A 19184-nucleotide genomic window follows, 5' to 3' on the forward strand; every position below is an offset into this window, starting at 1 on the left:
CTGATTTTCCATGGGACACAGATGTGGAATGGAACGTTTTCCCCAGGACCTGCCTGCAGCTCTTGTGCCAGCTGTCCGTGGCACAGAGGTATTCAGCAAACCGAGCACTAAATACGATGCAACGAAAGAACTCTGACAGGAATTAAATGGCAAATTAGACTCAGGGTGTTATTTAATTGGTCAGCAGCCAAAGCAGCAGAGAATTCCCATGGTTTCCTTCTCCTCTTGCTTTACTGCAGCTGTCGCACATGTGGCCACCATCACCTTCCAGATGTGGACAGCAGGACAAGATTAGGAAACATAAAACACCAAACTGCCCTGACACAAACCCTCCTCTCTGGCTGCCTGGGGGCCTAACAGGGCTTCGGGCTGCTAAGAAACGGCTGGTGTTGGTTTTCCTGAAGTGTTACCACCCCATCAGCAACCTCCCTGTGCACATCTGCCATGACTGCTCTTTGTAATGTCTCAGGGGAGAAAAATCCCAACTCCTGAACCCAGGAGCAGCAGCAGCTGGTTCCAGCTTTTGTAGCAAAAGTCAAAGTGTGTGGTGGAAGATGCCAGCAGATGGCACCAGCAGCCAGCACTGCTAAACACACCGGCAGCCTGTATTGCACAGCACCACACACAGCATCTGTATGGTACAGCACACCAACACCCCACACTTAGCTGCCCTGGCTCCCATGCCCTGGGCAGGACACGACATCACAGCTCTGTAAAACACTGCTGCAGTGTGGCACTTGTGGCACCTTCTCCAGAAAGAAATCCTTCCACTCCAGTCTCTCACCATAGAATTTTAAACATGAAACAGAACACGGGTTTAAAAGGTTACTGAAGAGCCACAAGAGTGGAGCTCTGCACTTGCTGGGATGTAGGGATGCTTCCACCAGGCAAAGTGCTCACAGACCCAGAATATCCCTGCCAGGACAGCCACGCACATCAGCCCAGATGCAAACCCCTCTCCAGCCCTGAATTGATGTGCCATAGCCATACCAACCTGCTCTCTTGATACAGACAGGCTCCACACACAGCTGACAGGGCCACCAACAGCTGAGCTGCCCCAGTGCAGAGATCACCACTGTGCCCACCGACCCCCCCCCGTGACACACCAGCACTGCCCAGAAGTGCAGGGCCAGCCCCAGCCCTGGGCAGCTCAGGAATTCCAGACATGGAAGAAGTGATTGCAAACGCAGGGTGCTCATCCAGTAAGAGCATTTGGCACAGCAGCAAACTACATCCCAAGTAACAGGCTCTTAAAGCAGTTTAGAAGCACTAAGCCTGATCACTCTTCCCACGAAGCTCAAAGCCAGCGCAGCCACTTCCAGAGAAGGAGAATAAAGACATACATGATTTGTTATGGCACACGGGAAGCCTGCAGCAGAACCAGTTCCCTACCGCTACACTCTTTAATTACAAGCTCTCTATCCTTTTTGATTGCTATCCATTTTGAGATCTCTCTGACTTACTCACCAAAACAGCTCTGTCCCCTTTGATTAAAGGAAGAAGGAAAAACCTGCCAGTCACAGCCAGCATGGGAAAAAAGCAGCTTATAGCCAAGAAAACCCATGCTAGAAGATGCAGAAAATGTTCGAAAAGCTCAACAGTTACTGCTAGACACTGAAAACTCGAGGCTGCTCTCACCTCCTGGAGCTGGGATTCCTTCTTCTTGGAAGACAAGTTTAAGTGCTTCTCTAGGACACCACAGTACTTCTCAGTCTCCTTGTCGTATTTCTTTTTGGCATCCTGCAGAACAGAACAAACAGTGTGAGCCCGGATCCAGCAGCACCACAACAGCCAAGGAGACCCAGTGACATGCTGAGGACATTGCCCATAGGACCCACGTGGGAGCACAGGCAGCAGCCCCCAGCCCAGCATTCAGGCAGCTTCCTGCCCTTACCCCTGTGCTCAGAGATGCCCGCGCAAGGCCACGCAGCTGGCTTTGTTTAAAGTTGGTTCCAAAAAACTGATAGCAGCCCTAAAGCCACACCCAGAGCAGACACGCTTTGAAGAGCCCAAGTTGGACAGTGAAAGGAGGCAGCAGCAGTGAACAGCTCCTTCATCTGCTTCTCATTACCCGGCCGTGCACAGCTCCAAGGCACTGCCACCCTGCACAGCTGCAGGCAGGGATGGGACACCGGCAGCCACGAGGTGCTTCAGAGGGACCGGCAGCAGCTCCCAGCCCACAGCCCAGTGTGGGGCAGGACAGCAGTCCTTTGCAATGTGCAGAGCTCTCAGCTCTCACAGACAGCCATCCAGCACACTGTGACCCAAAACACACCAGCACCAAGGCACAGAGGGAACAGCTGGGCTGACTTCTGAGCTAAAAGCAGCATCACGCAGAGCTGCACTCCCAGGCTGCCCAGCCAAGGGGACATTCAGCCAGAGCCTCAAAGGCAGAGTGTCCCTGCCCTTGTGCACCGACAGAACCCAGCACATCAATAGCTGGCCCTTCTGCAGGATCCCCCTGAAGGTTTTTCTCCTCCAGCTGCACAAGTCAAACCAGAGCAACCTTGGGACAGGGCACACCGCTGCAGTGCAAACAGCCTGGTTCGCTGGCACGTGCTCTTCACTGGCAGCAGCAGGTTGTTATAACAACAGCCGAGCTGCGGGCAGTGCCTCGAATTCCAGAACAAAGGCAGGAAAGAAAGGCGGGCAGGGACAGGCTGTCCCACAGCAGCCTGGGACACATGGGTGTGTTTATGGGTTCACTCCACGAGACAGTGCCCAGATCTCCAATGCACTGGGGCTGGGCAAGCACAGAACTGAAAGGCTTCAGGTGACTGAGAATTCAGAGACTGAGAATTCACCTTGCAAAACAGGTAACTGTTGCCCAACAGCTCATGTTGGTGCACTACTTGCTTTGAGGGTGAACCAGGAAACACCAAGGCACTTTATGTAAGCCGGATGTTCCTTGTCTCCCTTCCACACCTGGGGCCAGCGGAGCTCATTCCTGCTGCACACCAGGTCCCAGACAGCACCATGCAGCTCTGAGCTCTGCCCCGAGCCATGCAGAGGTTCACAGACCCAAACCACCTACCTTAGCAGCACCGATCTGCTCCTTGCGGAACTTCTCCAGCGGTGTGATCAGCACCTCGCTGGCATTCTCAATCTGTTGGACACAGACAGTTATCCTGTGGTCCCCAGCTGGGCAGCACAATGCACACGAGCACTTTGTGTCCCACTCAGGGCTGAGCTGTGCTGCTGACATCTCTCTCTGCTCAGTCCCCACACACACACCAGCACTGGGGCTGCTGTACCAAGGATCCCTCCCTACAAACTGCCACCACTGCTCACCAGAACCCACACACTTCACCCCCCTCCAGCTGCACATCAGACTAGGGGCCAGAAGGGAGCTCAAGTGCTGCTACCAGACCTGCTCTCCATGCCCAGGCTCCCCGCTCCCAGGACCATACCATGCGCATGCGCTCGTCTTCCAGGTTCCGCAGCACCGTGGCAAACTCCTGCAGGGACTTGGCTGTAAGGGACACATGGACAGCATCAGAATTTAACAGCATTTTCTCTTTTAATTCTCAACATCCAGGTAGCCATAGCAACACATTTCTAGCACTCACTGCTGCTCAGGTTGGCTCCTGCTGCCCAGCAGCTCCTATGGCAGGCTGGCTGCTGTGGGCACTGAGGAGCAAGGGGTCTGCTTCAAATGGCCCAGGAAATAACACTGGAACGCAGCAGGCACAGTGTAGGCACTTGAGACAGAGCCTCACTTAGATGAGAAAGCTACTTTGGCCAAAAGACCAGCACAAATCAGCATGAAAATCAGGACTAAAGCTCATTTGCTCTGCTGGCTCCAGACTACATACATGCACAGTGAACTCTGAAAGTCCAGCCCAGGCAGAAACGGGGTAACACTGAGCAAAGCAGGTGAAGCTGCTCCCTGGCACCGGGAGATGCTGGGTGCAGCCCTGCCAGAGCCTCGCAGAGCATTGCCCTGAGTGCTCACCCACAGCCCTGCAGTGGCTGCCTGGATGTCCCACCAGCATGCAGCCAGGCTGTGCTCCCCTCCTGCAGACCACAGCCATTGGCAGTGCCTCTAGCCATGACTACATCTCCACATCCTCGCCCTCACACACAGAAGGGCAAATAATAGTCTAGATGGTTTCAGATATGGGGAGTCTTCTTCCTTTCTTAACTGGCAGAGGTAGACTTCAGGTGAGAAGCTACAACAGCTCTCCTACCAAAGGCTCTGAAGTTGATGAACAAGGAGACACGCACTGCTTCCAGAAAGCAGGGACCAGCCCTGGTGAACCTCTGGGTCCCCCCATGCCCGTGTTTGTCCCTGTGCATGCACTGCTCTGCTTGGGGTTGGCAGCACAATCAGAGCCCCACAAACCCACTGTCAGCTCTCACCTATGCAGATCTCATCGTCTGTTTCAGCATCGCCGATGCAGCGGAACTTAAACTCATTGAGGGAATCTGCAAACTTGCGTTTGGCCGACGACAGATCTGTGAGAGGGGAAACGCAGATGTCAGCACAGAAATGGGCACCAACACAACCCGGCACAGGGTCCCACCAGCCCCCCTGGAGGGTTACACCCAAAGGGCACCCCATGCAGGGCAGGCAGCAGAGTTGAGGGCCTGTTCCCACAGCTGGCAGCACCCAGCCCTGCTGCAGCATGGCTCTGTTTACAGGCACTAATGCAGAGAATGATTGTTTCACAAGTCACAGACTCTCTCCAAGAGCCGAATCCTATTAAGTTATTACTCGCCATGACCTGAGCGGATCCAGGATTGGCTTTTCAAACCGGCCCCATAACCCTGCACACACATCCCCAGGAACCACAAAGCTACAGGCCTGACAGGAACTTTTTCTGGAGCAGCACAGGGACTCCGGCCATGCTAAATCCCCCTTGCATTTAATTCAGCATTCTCAGCATCCAGGGAGCTTTTCCCTTTCCGGGCAGAGGACAAAAATGTGCGTGCACACAAACACTGCTCCCCCCAGGCACCCAACACAGACAAGTGCTGTGGAAGAATTCAAACGTTCTGCTTTTGTGGTGGGATGAAGGAGCTGAAAGCTTTCTCCAAGCACTAAACCTGCTCTCCCAGCACCCGCTTCTATCCCCAGGGCTAATCCTGCCTGCAACTCAGCCCGGGAGCAAAGCTGCACCCAGCACAACGTGCTCCTAAGGATCACAGAGCAATGAGGAATGGACAGCAGGGCTCAGTGGCTGGGGGTACTCCAGGAGTGACTGGGGGTACTAGGTGTCCCCCAGCCCAATGGATCGGATGCTGACACCACAATGTCAGAGGGCAGCACTGGCACAGAACGCCCAGCACAGCACCCAGCTTTGCCCCAGGGCAGCTCAGAGGCTTCAGCCTGGGCAGCGCAGCCTCCTGCTCCTCTGGTATGGTAAGGAGGAGGATGTTAATGAGGAGATGACGCTAATGACTCAAGGAGCCATTTCCTCTCCGTCGGCTCCAGGCTGACCCCGGCCACACTTTGGCTGCAGACACCCTGACAACGGCTGCCGTCCCCTCACTGCAGGCTGGGCAGGGGCAGCCCAAACCCAAGATGTTTTTGCACTGGTGTGCAGCACTTATAAATAGGCATGGGAGAGGCCAAGAGAGGAGATAACCCCCAGTGCTGCAGTGATAAAAGAAAAAAGTCACTCCCAGCTGCACAAGAAGTGACATATCCAAAGCACCACGGTGCAGCTGCTGCTAAAAACAGCAGTGAGCTTGGTCAGAGACAGAGCTGGGCTGCACCCAGGGGTGCAGAGCCCATTGGCACACCTCACATCTCACTGTCCATCATAATTTTGGGGAAAACTCCTGCTATGTAAGGAGGATGAGCACTGCAGCAGTGTGCAGGGAGGGAAGGGTTGACTCAGGCCTGTCATCTCCCCAGGCATGAGAGCAAACAGAATCCTGCAAAAACTGGAGAGAAACTTCTGCCCTCCCTCGTGCGCGAGCAAAATCCCACAGCTCCCCACGCACATGAGTCAAACCTGGGCTGCACAAGTTCTGCTTCCAGCTTCTCTGTCTGGCTTTGTCAGTTGACCAAAGAATGAGGTAAAACAACCACAAAGGCAGGAAAACCCCACAGCCTGAGCAGCACGGCCGGACAGGGGTCTGGGCACTGCTGGGGGGTGGTCCTGCCATGGCCATTCCCCACTGGCTCACAGAGTAACTCCATCTCCTTGCTCTGGGGAAGGACAGCTCCTGCCCCACGCTCCCCTTCATCTGCTGCGAGCTCCTCTCCCTTCTCCATCCCCATCCTGTGTGTTCAGGACAGGCTGTGCTGATGGCAGCAGGGCAATTCCTTTAGCAGAGCCAGCTTGACAGGAAACAGGCACAGGCACTGCGTGTTGGAGGTCCAGCTGCGTATCTATGGCAACAAGCAATCCAAATAAAATGCCCTTTAAAAAGTGATGCATTGGCTTGTTACTGCAATATAGGGTTACCAGCTAAAACATTAACGGGAACAGCCACAGTAGCTCTCCCCTTCCTGAGAACTCTGCCCTTCCTGGACAAGGGTTGTGGCTCAGACAGGGTGCCAGAATGGGAGAAAGCTGCAGGCAGCTGGGGCTGGGTGGCGAGGAAGGAGGTGGTGGTGACCCCACTGATGCAGTGCAGAAGACAGGGCCACGGGCAGGCTAGCAGGGCTGCAGCAGCCCCATTCCAATGGCAGGCTATGACAAGCTCCGAGTGACAGGGAAGATCCTATGTGTATCCAGAAGCTATGTGTGGGGCACAATGGCCCCAGCAGGAATTCCCAGCCACATCCATCACACCCAGCAGCCCTGCGTGCTGCACCAAGCCTTACGTGTAACTCTGGTGGTGCCAGACATCTCCGTGCTGCCTTTGTGCCCAGGTCCTGCCAGCAAGGCTGCCAGCATCCTCAGAGACACAGCTGCCAAGGGCAGGTCATGAACAGCTCAGCTCATCTCTGCCCGCAGAGCTCCTTCCAAAGCCCACAGAGGCCAAAAGCACAGCAGGCAGCAGCACTCCAGCCTGGGGGTTCCCCATGCTGCCCCCCACTCTGCCCTCGCTGCTGTCCCCAGTGCCACCTCCTCACCCCCACCATCCACATCATCCTTCTGGGAAGCAGCTTCTGTTACTGCGTGGGGACTGGACTGTCTGATTCCTAAACACAACCACCCTCCCCCCCAAGCCTTGTAGAAGTACTGCAGAAGAGAGTTTATAGAACATAGAAACCGATTTCACAACTCCACCCCCAGCACAAGGAAAGCCCCATTCCAGCCCCATGGCACACAGTGGCAGCAGACAGAGCGCCTGCAGGGCAGCACAGGCTTCCAAATGGGAAACACGGCCGTGATGCCAAGGGGCAGGAGCACGGGGACAGTTTGGGGCTGGCTGCGTGGAGCACAGCAGGGTCAGTGCTCACCCAGCCCAAAGCACTCTGCTCGCTCACAGCAGCGTTGCTACACTTCCTCTGAAGAAAATTGCTTAATAATCTATATTTAATGCTCACTTAGACAACAGGAACCACGCCGCCTGCCCCTTCCTTCCCTGCCCCAGGGAGCAGACAGCTCAGCCGGATTGGGGCCGGGCAGCCCCAGCACAGCCCCACCGGAGGGTCCTGGCAGCACAGGGGCTGCTTCCACCCCAACTGCCCTCATCCTGCTGCTTCTGCTGCAAGGAACGCCGCTCATCCCAACACAAGCATTTCACATCTAGCTACACCAAGCACAGAACCATGAAGGTTGAAAAGACCTCTTAGATCTCAAAGTCCAACCCCAGCACCGTGCCCACAGACCATGTCCCCCCCCCAGTGCCACATCCCCACGGCTCTGGATCTCCTTGGGACAGTGTCTGCCCACTCCCTGTGCAGCTGTGCCAGTGCTGACTGCTTCTGGAGAATCATTTGTTCCTAATATCCAACCTGAATTTTTTCCTAATAATAACACCCACACCCAACCTGTCGCTTGCTGGTCTCCCAGCACTCACTGACAAGGACTGGAAACCATCAGCTGTTCCCTTGCTGACGTTTCTTCCAGCTTCTCAAAAATAAAAAACAACAGCATCTGTTCCCAATCTATCTGCCAGGTACCATTAACAATCACTGGGGCACAAGTCCTGCACATACAGCCCCTCCAACAGCCACCAGGCTCAGGTGTTTCAGTGCTGCCCTGCAGCTCTGCAGGAGAAAGAGGTCAGGGAGCCATTCCAGCCAACAGCAGTGCTGCCCTGTGGGGCTCCAGGAGCCACTGGAGCATCACGAGGCTGCCCTGCAGCTCCCAGCACCCGCAGCCCTTCTTCCCTCTGCCTGTGGCTGGGCCCAGGACTGCGTGAGCAGAGCAGCATCAGGAGAGCCCACAGGGGACTTTTTGGAACATCTCAGCAGCAATCGTCCTGGCACAGAGACCAAACACACCCATGAAAGATAATCTCACTTCAAAGCTGGACCTGATCCACGCTGCATCCGTGCAGGGCCAGAATCCCAACGCGGGAGCCCTTCCTGGCAGCAGCACATTGAGGGCTGGGGCTCGCAGCTCTGTGCTCACAGCAGGACAGCCACAGCCCTGATCCCATGAGAGCCCACAGCCCTGGGCGCAAGCCAGGCAGGGACCCCACACAGCTGTCATCACAATTAGCCATGACTCATTTAATAAACAACCCATCCTCCGGGCGGCTGCGGTTAATCAGTGATTTAGTGTGGGACTCCAGCTGCTGGCAGGTCCTGCCTTTGGTTCACCGCTCGACTCAAAATAAAAACCACAGAGAGAAGAGGGGTCAGTGTGTTAAGGAAGGGAAGGTGCACACGCCAAAGCCCAACAGGTACAGCTGTGCTGCTCACCCTCAACCCCACACCCTTGGGAATGCAACCAAACCCCTTGCAGCCCAGCCAGGAGAGGCTGCACCGCGTTTAAAGCTCAGAGAGCATCCTCTCAGTGATGGCTTTCTGTACTTTGCTTCCTCTAAAAAAAAGGCAGCACATCCTCCTAAGGAAGACCTGATGCCAGACAATGGGATAAACTGGAATGTCAATGGCTGCACACACAAGCAGTACAGAGTCCGGGCTTTAATTCACACCCACTGCCTCTGCTGGGTCCTCTGCTCCGAGCAGCCGAGCACACTGCACTGCTCTGCAGCCCATGCATCATCGTATGCCTCGCTTCACACACTCAGAGTGGATTCATACGGCAAAATGTTTGCCAGAGGGACAGAGAATCCATTGTGGGATGAATGGGACTATTGACTGGGCTCAAATAGCAGATCAGATTTGAGTAACACACTGAAGACATGAATTATTTTCATGGTATTTTAAGAGATAAAAGTTCTGCGCTTCACAAAAAACACAGTCAGCCTTTGGCAGCCCTGCCCAGCCGCACAGCCAGCACTGCTCCCCAGTCCCCAGCAGCGCAGCACCCTGTCCATGCCATCCCTCACCCCAAATCACCAATGTCACCGCTAGTTTTGGGAGCACTGCCAGCCCAGGATGTTTGTGCCACGCTCTCCAAGATGCTCGATGAAAGGCACTGAGGATCCAAGAGAAATGGAGCTGGGAGGACAGCAAGTCTCCTGGGCAGCCAGGAAGATGGAGGAGCCTGCCTTTGGGGCACTAGATACAGCAGGTTAACATGGCCGCAGCACAGGCAGCCTCTGATTGTGGAGGACAAGGTGAGGCCAAGCACTGGGATGCAGCTGTACAAAACTCATTTAGAACAGATCCAGGGAGAGAACAGCCACACGGGACATTGGAGCCACTGAGTTTCCGACTACGTGCCCTACTTTTTGTGCACATAAATCCAGCAAACATTGGGCCCCAGCCCCCACAGTGGGACAGCAGGGGCTAGAGCTGGGTTTAGCAGCCCCAGGAGATGTCACCTACATCCACCCTCACTGACCTATATTAACAGCAGGGAGAACTGCAAATCACATGGCATGCGGGGACAGCACGGCATTAACACGGCACAGGGCAGCTCTGCACCTCTCGGGGTGCAGCACTGATGAAGCCCAAAGCTGGCACTGAGAGCTTGGCCTCAGGAGGACCCTGAAGCCTGAGAGCAGCTCTGCTCACACACGACATGAGACGCCCTTTCCTTTCACTCGCACTGAACTTGCTGCTCGTCCATTTCCATCCGATCTGAGGAAACCCATCATTAATCACGGCCCCCTTCCTCCTGCCCTGTGCCTTTGCCTTGTTCCTGAATTCCAACCAGCCCCGACCTCTCACTGATCCCCGTGCTGATGAGCTCGCTGACCTCCAAGCACAGCCCTCATGCAGCTCACATCCTTCCTGCTCAGCTTTTCTCACCATTTGCCCATACAATTCCTATTACAGCAACCCCACGGCAGCTCCTCCATGAACAGATCCCACCGCGCAGCAGCTGAGGAGCTGCAGGGTGCACACCCAGCCCCATGGGGACACTGGCACATCAGGGCATGGACTGCGGGCACACAGAGGATTCATCCTCCATTTACCTTCAGCTAGAAATCCTCAACAATCAGCCAGCAGGGCTTCCAAAACCAAACAGCACCGAGCAGCCAAGGCTGCCCTGCAGTACCAGGGGATGAGCACAGCCACCACCTATGCTGCAGGCAGCTCCCCAGGGCAGAGCTTCATGGCAGCATCCCACTGCTCCCACCATGCACACCCAGACAGGGATCCCAACAGCATCTGAAACATCAGGGGTCCGCAGGGCTCCCCCACTCCTTGTGCCTGCCTGGTGAACACAGCAGGGGAAAAAAAACAAACAAATCTCTCCACTTCCCCGCCCAGCTCCCATGTCTGGCACTTCTCCCTGTGTTTATTTTCGTTCACATCCTGGTGTTGTTTTATGGCCGCCCTCCCCCCAGCCCCTTCCTAACCTGTAATCTCACCAGTAAGTAACTGCTGGCGTCTGGCAGCTTGGAGTGCTGCAGGGCTGAGCCCAGGCCCTGAGATGGGCATGGAGGCAGGTGGGAGCAGGTGAGGGATTGGAATGGAAGTAACTGGAAATGTAGGATACGGTCCCTGACCAGGAGGGATACGGCAAGACAGCAAACCTGGCAACAGCTCGAGTGCCTGGAGAATTCAGGGAAGTGGCACTGAATGGAAAACCACTGCCCTGGTGGGTGCTTCCAGGGGCAACAACACACCCAGCACTGCCAGAAACGCCAGAGCACATTGCTAACAGGTCCAGAGCACCGACAGGGCTGGGAAAAGGCATCTGCGAACAGCACTGCTGTACAGAGAGCAACGCGGACAAATAGGGAAACAGCAGCTATCGTGTCATTGTCATTTGCTATTTACAAGCCTGAAGCTATGATAGACATCCCAGGCTCGTGCTGGGCAGCGAGGATTCCCAGAGCTGCATCCCCTGCCCGCAGGACACCGTGCCCCCGAGCCCTCCCCATCCATGTCCCCACACTGCACCATGAGCACCGCAGCAGCTCAGCAGCTGTTCATTCCTCCCCTGAGCCCTTTCTGTTTCTCTCTTCGTAAAACCTGGAAGAATAACTCACAGTAAACAGTGCAGGTTACTTGACCCTCATTGATGGAATAATTCATCGGCTGGAGCCTGGAATCACATTTCATTAAAATAAAATGCTCTGTCTGAGACAGTTAATCAATTTACAGGACACTAATCCAAAAGAAATTTGCTCCTGACCATGTTAATAACCATTAGGAGCACAGACGGGTGAGCAGGGAGCCCAAGCACAGTGCTGGCAGCATCTCCACACTCAGGGACCATCTCTTGTCACAGCCCCTGACCAGACACCATGTGTGGGAGCAGATTACCTCAGGCAGTAGCCATGTATTTGGATTAGTTTGTTATTAAATCTAATTTGTTAATAGCTGGTCTGGCAGGGAACCTGCTTGACTTCTCAAGAGGCAGGTGCCGAAGCATCGAGGTGCTTTTGGGGCAGGGGGTTGGAACAACAGAGCTGCCCCAAATCCCAGCTCAAGAGAGGGGCAAAAGCCAGGCAGCCACCAGCAGGGACCGGGGAGCCCTCATTGCTGGGGCAGGAGCTGCATCCCAGCAGAGCGTGGGGTCAGCAGCCCCACAGCAGCCTCTCCTTCCTCCCAGGGAGCTCACGGAAATCCTTTCGCCTCCAGTGCTTCTTCACCAAAGAGCAGGAAAAAAACCCACCGTGTGCTCACGGAAACAGCCCTGACAAATGAGTCAATTGTTCCTGCTGCTACAGGAGGAAAAAGAACTAAATAATAATACCTCAAGTAACAGCAGAGACTGCAGAGGCCCCGGACAGAGCTCTAGGACATGGCATAAGCCCAGATCCCACAGCACCCCAAAGCCATCATGGCACAGAGGTGAGCAGGACACCCAGTGACATACAGCTCCCAGCCCCCACATCCTGCAACAAACAGACCGATGCCACACAACTGCTCTGTTTTGCATGTGCTATCTTTTATAAAACACCACTAAGCAACCGGTACCCGACGAGGGCTCCATTCTGCACAGACGGCAGCTCAACTGCAGAGAAGCAGCAAAGGAAAAGCATTATTATTTCAAGTCCTACTGAACAGGCACACCCAGGTCACTCCACAGTTACACGCTGTGCACGGACTCCCTTACACTTCCCCATGATGTCCCACAGCCGCCAGCAGGGAACAATTTAAGCACAGCACGGCAGCCCCACACCATCAGCTGCATTACTGTGCTCACCGATGACAGCAGAGCCCACAGCTCCCCCCCAGCAGTGACTATGGGGTGCCGTGCACACAGAGCCAGAGCTCCCACCCCTGGAAAAAGGTTTGTATTTTCCAGCAGTTTTATGAGCTATTTATTGCCTGCCTGTAGATAAACACTGCGTATCTTTACAAAAGAGATTCCTCTCTGCTGCAGCCCGGAACAAAGGCAGCATTTTTGTCTGTAGGACAAACACGGAGCCACCAGGCCGGGCTGGCAGGTCCCCAGCAGGCTGGGACAGCACGGCCACCAAACAACGGCTGGGGCCACCACTGACTCCCTGGGAGCTCCATCTGCAAGAGAACGCTGCCCTTCCAACACGGCCAGGGAAAAGAAACAGCAAGGAGATTAAAATTAGCAAAGAGAGACAACAGCAAAGGGTGCGCATGTGAGCTGACAGAGTCCTGCCAGCCTGCAACAAACACCGTGTGCCCAAATGGCAGCAAGCACAGAGGAAGCAGCATCTGCGGCCCCTTCCTGAGCACCATCGGCCACAGCAAATGCGTGCCACAGGAACCATATGGCTCGGGGGCTTGTGTGCTTTGCATAAACCCCGGCGAGAAATGAGATGGGCATTAACACAGACAGCATCCCCTTCCAGCACTGCTCTGCGGTCACTGCATCCCAGCCCCGCAGAGCCCATGTGTGCAGCACTGTGACCTGCAGCCCTACGAGCAATGGGCATCACCCCGTCTGCAGGGAAACGCGGTGCTCTGCTCCTCCGCACACCCTGGCACCGTTTGGGCTGCACAGACCCGAGGAGCACGTGCCTGCTGCAGGCAGCACACAGAGCCACGGAGCTCCGGCACAGAGCAATTAACGCAAACAGGTGGAAATGCCTTCACAGCACGGAGGGAATGTGCCAGGAAAACGGGGAAAAACAGGCGCAGCGGCTGCTCTGACAGCTCCTCACATGCTTGGAGGAAAGGGGAGATGATGATTCACGCGGAGCAGCCGTGAGGCGAACAAGCTGTGCGGAGCTCAGAACAAACTCCCCCCGCTTTCCCTCCAATCCCCACCCACAATGGGTCACGCTAAATCTATTCATCACGCTGCACATGAAACCAGCTCGTTTGGTTGTGCTTCAAACCAACACATCAAGGGGAAAAAAAACAACATAGAAACGTAAGCAGCGATGAATACCTGGCACGGCACAGCCTCCTGTGGGGCAAGCTGCCGGCAGTGCCAAAGGGAAGCAGGAAGGCTGCCCAGAGGGCTCGGAACCAGAAGCAGCGCAGCTCAGGCCCCATCACACCAGCCCTGCTGCACCTTGAACAGGCAGGCTGCTCCAGGATGAGCAGCAATGGGGTGTGCTATGAAGCAGGTGCGGGGCTGGCAGGGCAGCAGCTCTGCACTGAGCACAGCCTGCGGCTGGGGACGGGCACACCAGGATTGCAGGCTGCCCGTGCAGGAGCAGAGGGGGCACATGCTCACCTCCCCACCTTCACAGTGAGGACCCCAAACAGCACAGCTCTGCTCACCCATGTGCCACAGCCTGGCAGGATGACCCCAGCCAGGGGACAAGTCCCAATAGCACTGGGTGCTGGTCTGCTCCAGGCACTGGCACTGCGCCGGCCTTATCTCACCACACCGGGCAATGTGGCACAGGGAGGAGCCGTGGGGCAGGAGAGCACAGGGCTGCGTGCCAAAGCCCCAGCACCACCATGGAAAGAGCATTTCCTTGCACGCAATTCAGTGTCGGTACCGGCTGACACCCCCAGCCCAGCCCACCTCCCCCAGCACACACAAAGTGCAGTGCAGAGATCACCCACAGCCCTGCAGAACTGCCTCTGGGCACAGGTGCACACCACTCTAGGAGCACAAGCACAACCTGGTACTGCAGGAAGGACACGGCATTGCACCCCATACTCTCCTCTTGGATCCAGCCACACGCAGCTTGCATTTCCCCCCCAAAAAATACAATGAACACTTTCCTAGCAGGAACACCAGCTCAACCCCTCGTGTCACCACACACTGCACTGCAATGCACACCTCCAGGTTCAGAGCCCTACACGAGCAGAAGCTCTGTCAGGGAGCTGCATCCCAGAGCAATTGAAGAAAGGAGTTCACAAATCCAAACTCTGCTGCCTGTCCAGACCCTGATGCTCAGCAGCCTCCTCCTCTGCTGCAAAGCCCCAGCACAGCAGCACTTCTGGGACAACGCAGAGTGCCACCATATGGCAGGATGGGGCACAGGGAGGACCAGGGTCCTTGCAGGGTAGACCCATGAACCCTATGTCAGGAGGGGCCAGTGGTGCCCAAGCAAAGGACACTGCCCTGGGACCATAACATGCAGCTGAGCAAACACAGCACCTGGCAGCAGGAAGGCTGTGTCCAAGCACTCCTCGGCATCAGTCAGCAGCTGCAGCCTTTCTGTCTGCTGCCCCAATGCTTTTTAGAATAAGGCTGTGACACACATGCTGGTGGCCAGCCCTGCTGAGCCAACGGCGGCTGCACAGCAACTCCTCCAAAACTCAGAGACCTGAGCAGCAATGAGCACCTCTGGAACAGGGCACGTTCCTGCTGCTCCCCTCCAACAGGGAGGCAGAGAAGGAGCCTTCAAGTTGTACTGAAAGCAAAGCACGGTATTATTAGTTGTACTACATCTTATTTGAATAAAATTCAAGACAAGCTGCTAAGTATGTGGCCACACAAGCCACACAGGTCATGCAAAAGTGGCAAAGGTGTTCTGGCCCCAAGCTGCCAACCACAGACTGCTGCCACACCGAGCGTTCCCCACAGCCCTCAGAGAGGATGGGGAGGTGGAAAATCCACCCTGACATGGCTGAGCCCTGAGGCTGGGGCCTGCTGCAAAGCTGCACCTTCGCTGCAGGAATGAAGCAGAAAAATCAGAAGCAACTCAACTGGAAAAAAGAACAAAAAGTCCCACATTTCCCAGCTCAGACTGGTGCAGGATGCCCCCATGGCCACAAACTGGGCGCTCCATGCAGTGAGATGGGACAGGGCTCAGCACGGGGCTGCTGAAGGTTGGGGAGCTGGAACGGATGCACTACTCTCAATGTGTGGATGTGACATTAACACAGAGAACGTAACCCCAGGTGCCCACTGGGGATGCCCTGCTGCTCTGAGCAGCATCACTTAGAGCCAACACGTGGGACATCCCATGGGCTGCAGGGAGCACAAACCCCAGCAGAGCAGGAATCCACGGCACTGCCAGAGAAAGATCCAGAGTAGGCAGTCAGACTTCAGAAGCACAAGATACCACCACCTGCTGCAATTACAGCCCTAAAATAGGAACTGGGTGAATAATGGAGCTGGAGCATCAGAAAGACACGGAGGATAAAAGCAGCCACACAGCATGGAGCTCTCATGCTAAGCCCCAGTCCCAGCAAGAACAATGGGCAGGACAGAGCCAGGTCACCCCCCAGCTGAGGGATCAAGCACGGCCCGTGGTACCCTATGTGCCCACACCTGGGCTGCCAGTGCCACATGAAACCCATCAGAGCAGGGGTTTTGGTTTCTTCACCCCACAGTCAGCACAGGCCCTTTTGCTCTGGCAGCACGTGGGGGTGCAAAGCCAGGTGTACACCTCCAGCAGCATGATTTGGAGCTGGGTTCTCATAGTCTGAAACACAGCTCCTTATTCCCAGAATAAGCCCTGTTTATATCAAATGACATTAATTGCTTGGGTTGAACAATGGCAGAAAGTTTCACTTTTGCTTCCAGGCAAACTGCAGCCAAAGGCACAGCCCCGGGCACAGCACAGCAGCCACACAGCACACTGCAGAGCACACACTGAGCACCCGATGGAGGCTGCTGTGGTATGGAACCACAGCCACACACCTCTGCATACACTGCACACAACAGACAGGCAAAGCTCTCCCTGAAGATGAGAGGGGAAATCACAACTGCCCCGTTCTGATTGTTAAGCTGTGGCAGCTGTGGAAGAGCCCCTGTGCACAGCGGTGCCCCTGGTGCACACACACAGGGAAAAGCACAGGGTGCTTTGCACCAAACTCCCATTTGCTAAATGCTACTGGGCAGAAGCAGGGAGCAGCACTAAAACAAGCACCACAGAGCTGCATGCAGCCCCAGCTGGAACCCAGTGCACAGAGTCCTGTGGCAGTGCCAGCCCTGCTTCCCCTGTCACAGCCATCCCTCTGCAAAGACAGAGCTGGCATCTCCATCCCACCACGAGCATCCGGATCTGCACGGCCACCAGAAATCCCAAGGCTCACAGGAACATGCAGACAGCACAGCAGGACCAGTCGGGTGCCTTCAAATTACTGCCTGGAGGGGGAGGAGCAGACAGAACGAGGCAGCCAGGCACAGGGCAGCCACCCTCACCCATGGCCCCAGAGTTCAGGGAGGTGACAGCCCCTGTCACTATGGGGCACTGCCCCTGCAGGGGACACGGGAAGGGGCACAAAGTGTCAGCAGTGCAGGCACCGCAGCTCCTGAGATGGAGAAGAGCAGAACAAGTTTGGTGCGTGAGGATCCAAGTGCATTATTCATGTCTCACTTCAGGTCTCTGCATTTGCAAAACTTTCTGAATAATTGATGGCTGATGCACGAGGGAGGACGAGGGACTCTGAAAACCAGGTCACTCCGTGCTGGGCACACAGAAGGGAGACAATGGGAGCGGAGCAGATTTGCACTGAGAAAAGCAGTGTTTATCTGCACTCACACACACCCAGAGTTGCTCGGACATCACAGGGCATTCTAATTTCAGCCTTCTGGAGTGTCATTTATTGTAGCAAAGCTATAAAACCTGCACATCAGCACCACCTCTACCCACCCACAGGGCACATACATGGCAACCACAGAGCAGCTCCACTAAACCCATGGGAAAGGTTTGACACCACCACACAGCAGCGGAGCCGATGCTGAACCAGCAGCTGGAGCAAGGCTGCACCCTTCAGCGATGTGTCCCTCACACCCAGTGCCCACCTCCACACAAAGAGGATGTGAAATGTTCGGCAGAAAACGCAAGAGGAAGGAAAACACGAGTGTATGTCGCCAGGACTTCAAGCAATTTCAGTTCCGTGCCGCCATCCTGAGCTGGGGGCCCCGGGTACACAGCCTATATCCCACACACGGCAGGGATGGATGGATGGATGGAAGGATGGATGGATGGATGGATGGATGGATGGATGGATGGATGGATGGATGGATGGATGGAGGTGGGAGCAGCATATGGCAGCCAGGCAGTGCTGCTGCAGCAGTGCCACGCACCCCTACCCAGCACACAACGTGCACAGCAGGATCCTCTCCTGACTCAACCACGGAGCAACACAGCTCACCTGAACCACCTGCCCCGCGCTGCAGCTTGAGGCAGATCCCAGATCCACACCTGCAGCACATCAGGCAGCCAGACTGGGAGCCACACATTAATCCCTGAAACGCGTTGCCAGCAAAGAACACCACAGTTTGTTCAGCAACGACGCAAATGCTGCAGGAACGGCCACGAACGCGCCGCAGCCCCACAGAACCAGCGGGGGCCGAGTCCTGTCCCACCCGAACCGGTACCGGAGGGATGTCCCGGTGACCGCACGCGGGATCCCCTCGGGGCGCCCCGCTGCTTCCCAGCGTGGGTTTGCGTTAGAGATGGCAGCGTCACCGGGACGCGGCGCGGGAACGTTGCGGGTGCCCGGGGCTGCCCCGAGCTCGCACCGGGAGCGCCGAGAACGGGGCGGAGCCGAACCAGGTGGGCAGCGGGAACCGGGACCGTGCGGGGGAAGCGGGAGAGGCCCGGCCCGGCCGCCCCCCGCCCCACACTTACTCTTGAGGGCGGCGATGAGCGACTTCCCGTCCTTGATGAGCTCCTTGATGAACTTGTTGGTCTTCTCCAGCTCGGCCTCGTGCGAGCGGAGCCGCTCCCGGAACTGCGGGCTGTCCAGGCAGCACTCACTGAATTCCAGCGCCGGTAGCCCCATGCTGCCCGCACCGCCGAGAATCAACAACTAATACAAACGGATCGAGCTCTTTTTCTCCGTCGCTTTGGGATGAGAAGCCGATCCGGGCCGAGCCGTGCGGGAGCGCCCGAGGCGCCGCTGCCGCCGCTCTGGGGCCGCCGCCCGGGCAGGGCTCGCGCCGGGCGCGGCGCCGCCTCCCCCGCTCGCTGCCGGCCCGCGCCGCCGCGCCGCGCCCCCGCCTGGCCACGCCCCCAACGAGCTCACAGCCAATGGGAGGCCCAGCAGGGCCGCACCACGCCGCCCCCCATTGGCTCGGCGGGCGGAGGGCGCGCCGGCGCGCCCCTCACCGCCTTGGCCCCGCCCCCTCCACACGCCGAGCCAATGGGGGGGCGGAGTGAGCGCGGCGCGGGTGGTCTCGCGGGGTTGCGCGCGCCGCGCGGTCCACGTGTCTCGTTCCGTCCGCGCCCTCACGCTGCCGCTATAGAAGGCGATGATGATCAGCCTGTCATTTTGCGGACAGGACGGAGTTGATGAGTCGCAAAGCTCTGTCGGATGAAATATCGCACACACCACAGGACTCGAACAGGGGCCCCGTGCAGGCAACCATTAGAGATGTTTCCATGAAGCTGAAGCGGGTATTTGGAGCATCAGAACCCAGGTTCCCAGCTTTGCCCTCAAGCAGCAATGTTCAAGG

General features: G+C 56.3%; 1 protein-coding gene across 5 annotated transcripts in view; it reads right to left on the minus strand.

The window, feature by feature from the left end:
• ARHGAP26 (Rho GTPase activating protein 26) overlaps nt 1-18697 on the minus strand; it is a 97914-nt gene extending 79217 nt beyond the window's left edge. For all 5 annotated transcript variants that reach the window (XM_015875478.2, XM_015875476.2, XM_015875479.1 and 2 more), the window contains exons 1-5: nt 18358-18697; nt 4363-4458; nt 3411-3472; nt 3035-3106; nt 1639-1740 (exon numbers count right to left, since the gene is read on the minus strand). In XM_015875478.2, coding sequence (XP_015730964.1) covers nt 1639-1740; nt 3035-3106; nt 3411-3472; nt 4363-4458; nt 18358-18511 — 486 coding nt within the window. In that variant the 5' untranslated portion in view covers nt 18512-18697. The remainder of the gene's footprint in view (nt 1-1638; nt 1741-3034; nt 3107-3410; nt 3473-4362; nt 4459-18357) is intronic.
• Nucleotides 18698-19184: the final 487 nt, after the last annotated feature.

This window comes from Coturnix japonica, chromosome 13 (genome assembly GCF_001577835.2).
Source record: "Coturnix japonica isolate 7356 chromosome 13, Coturnix japonica 2.1, whole genome shotgun sequence".
Classification (NCBI taxonomy): domain Eukaryota; kingdom Metazoa; phylum Chordata; class Aves; order Galliformes; family Phasianidae; genus Coturnix; species Coturnix japonica.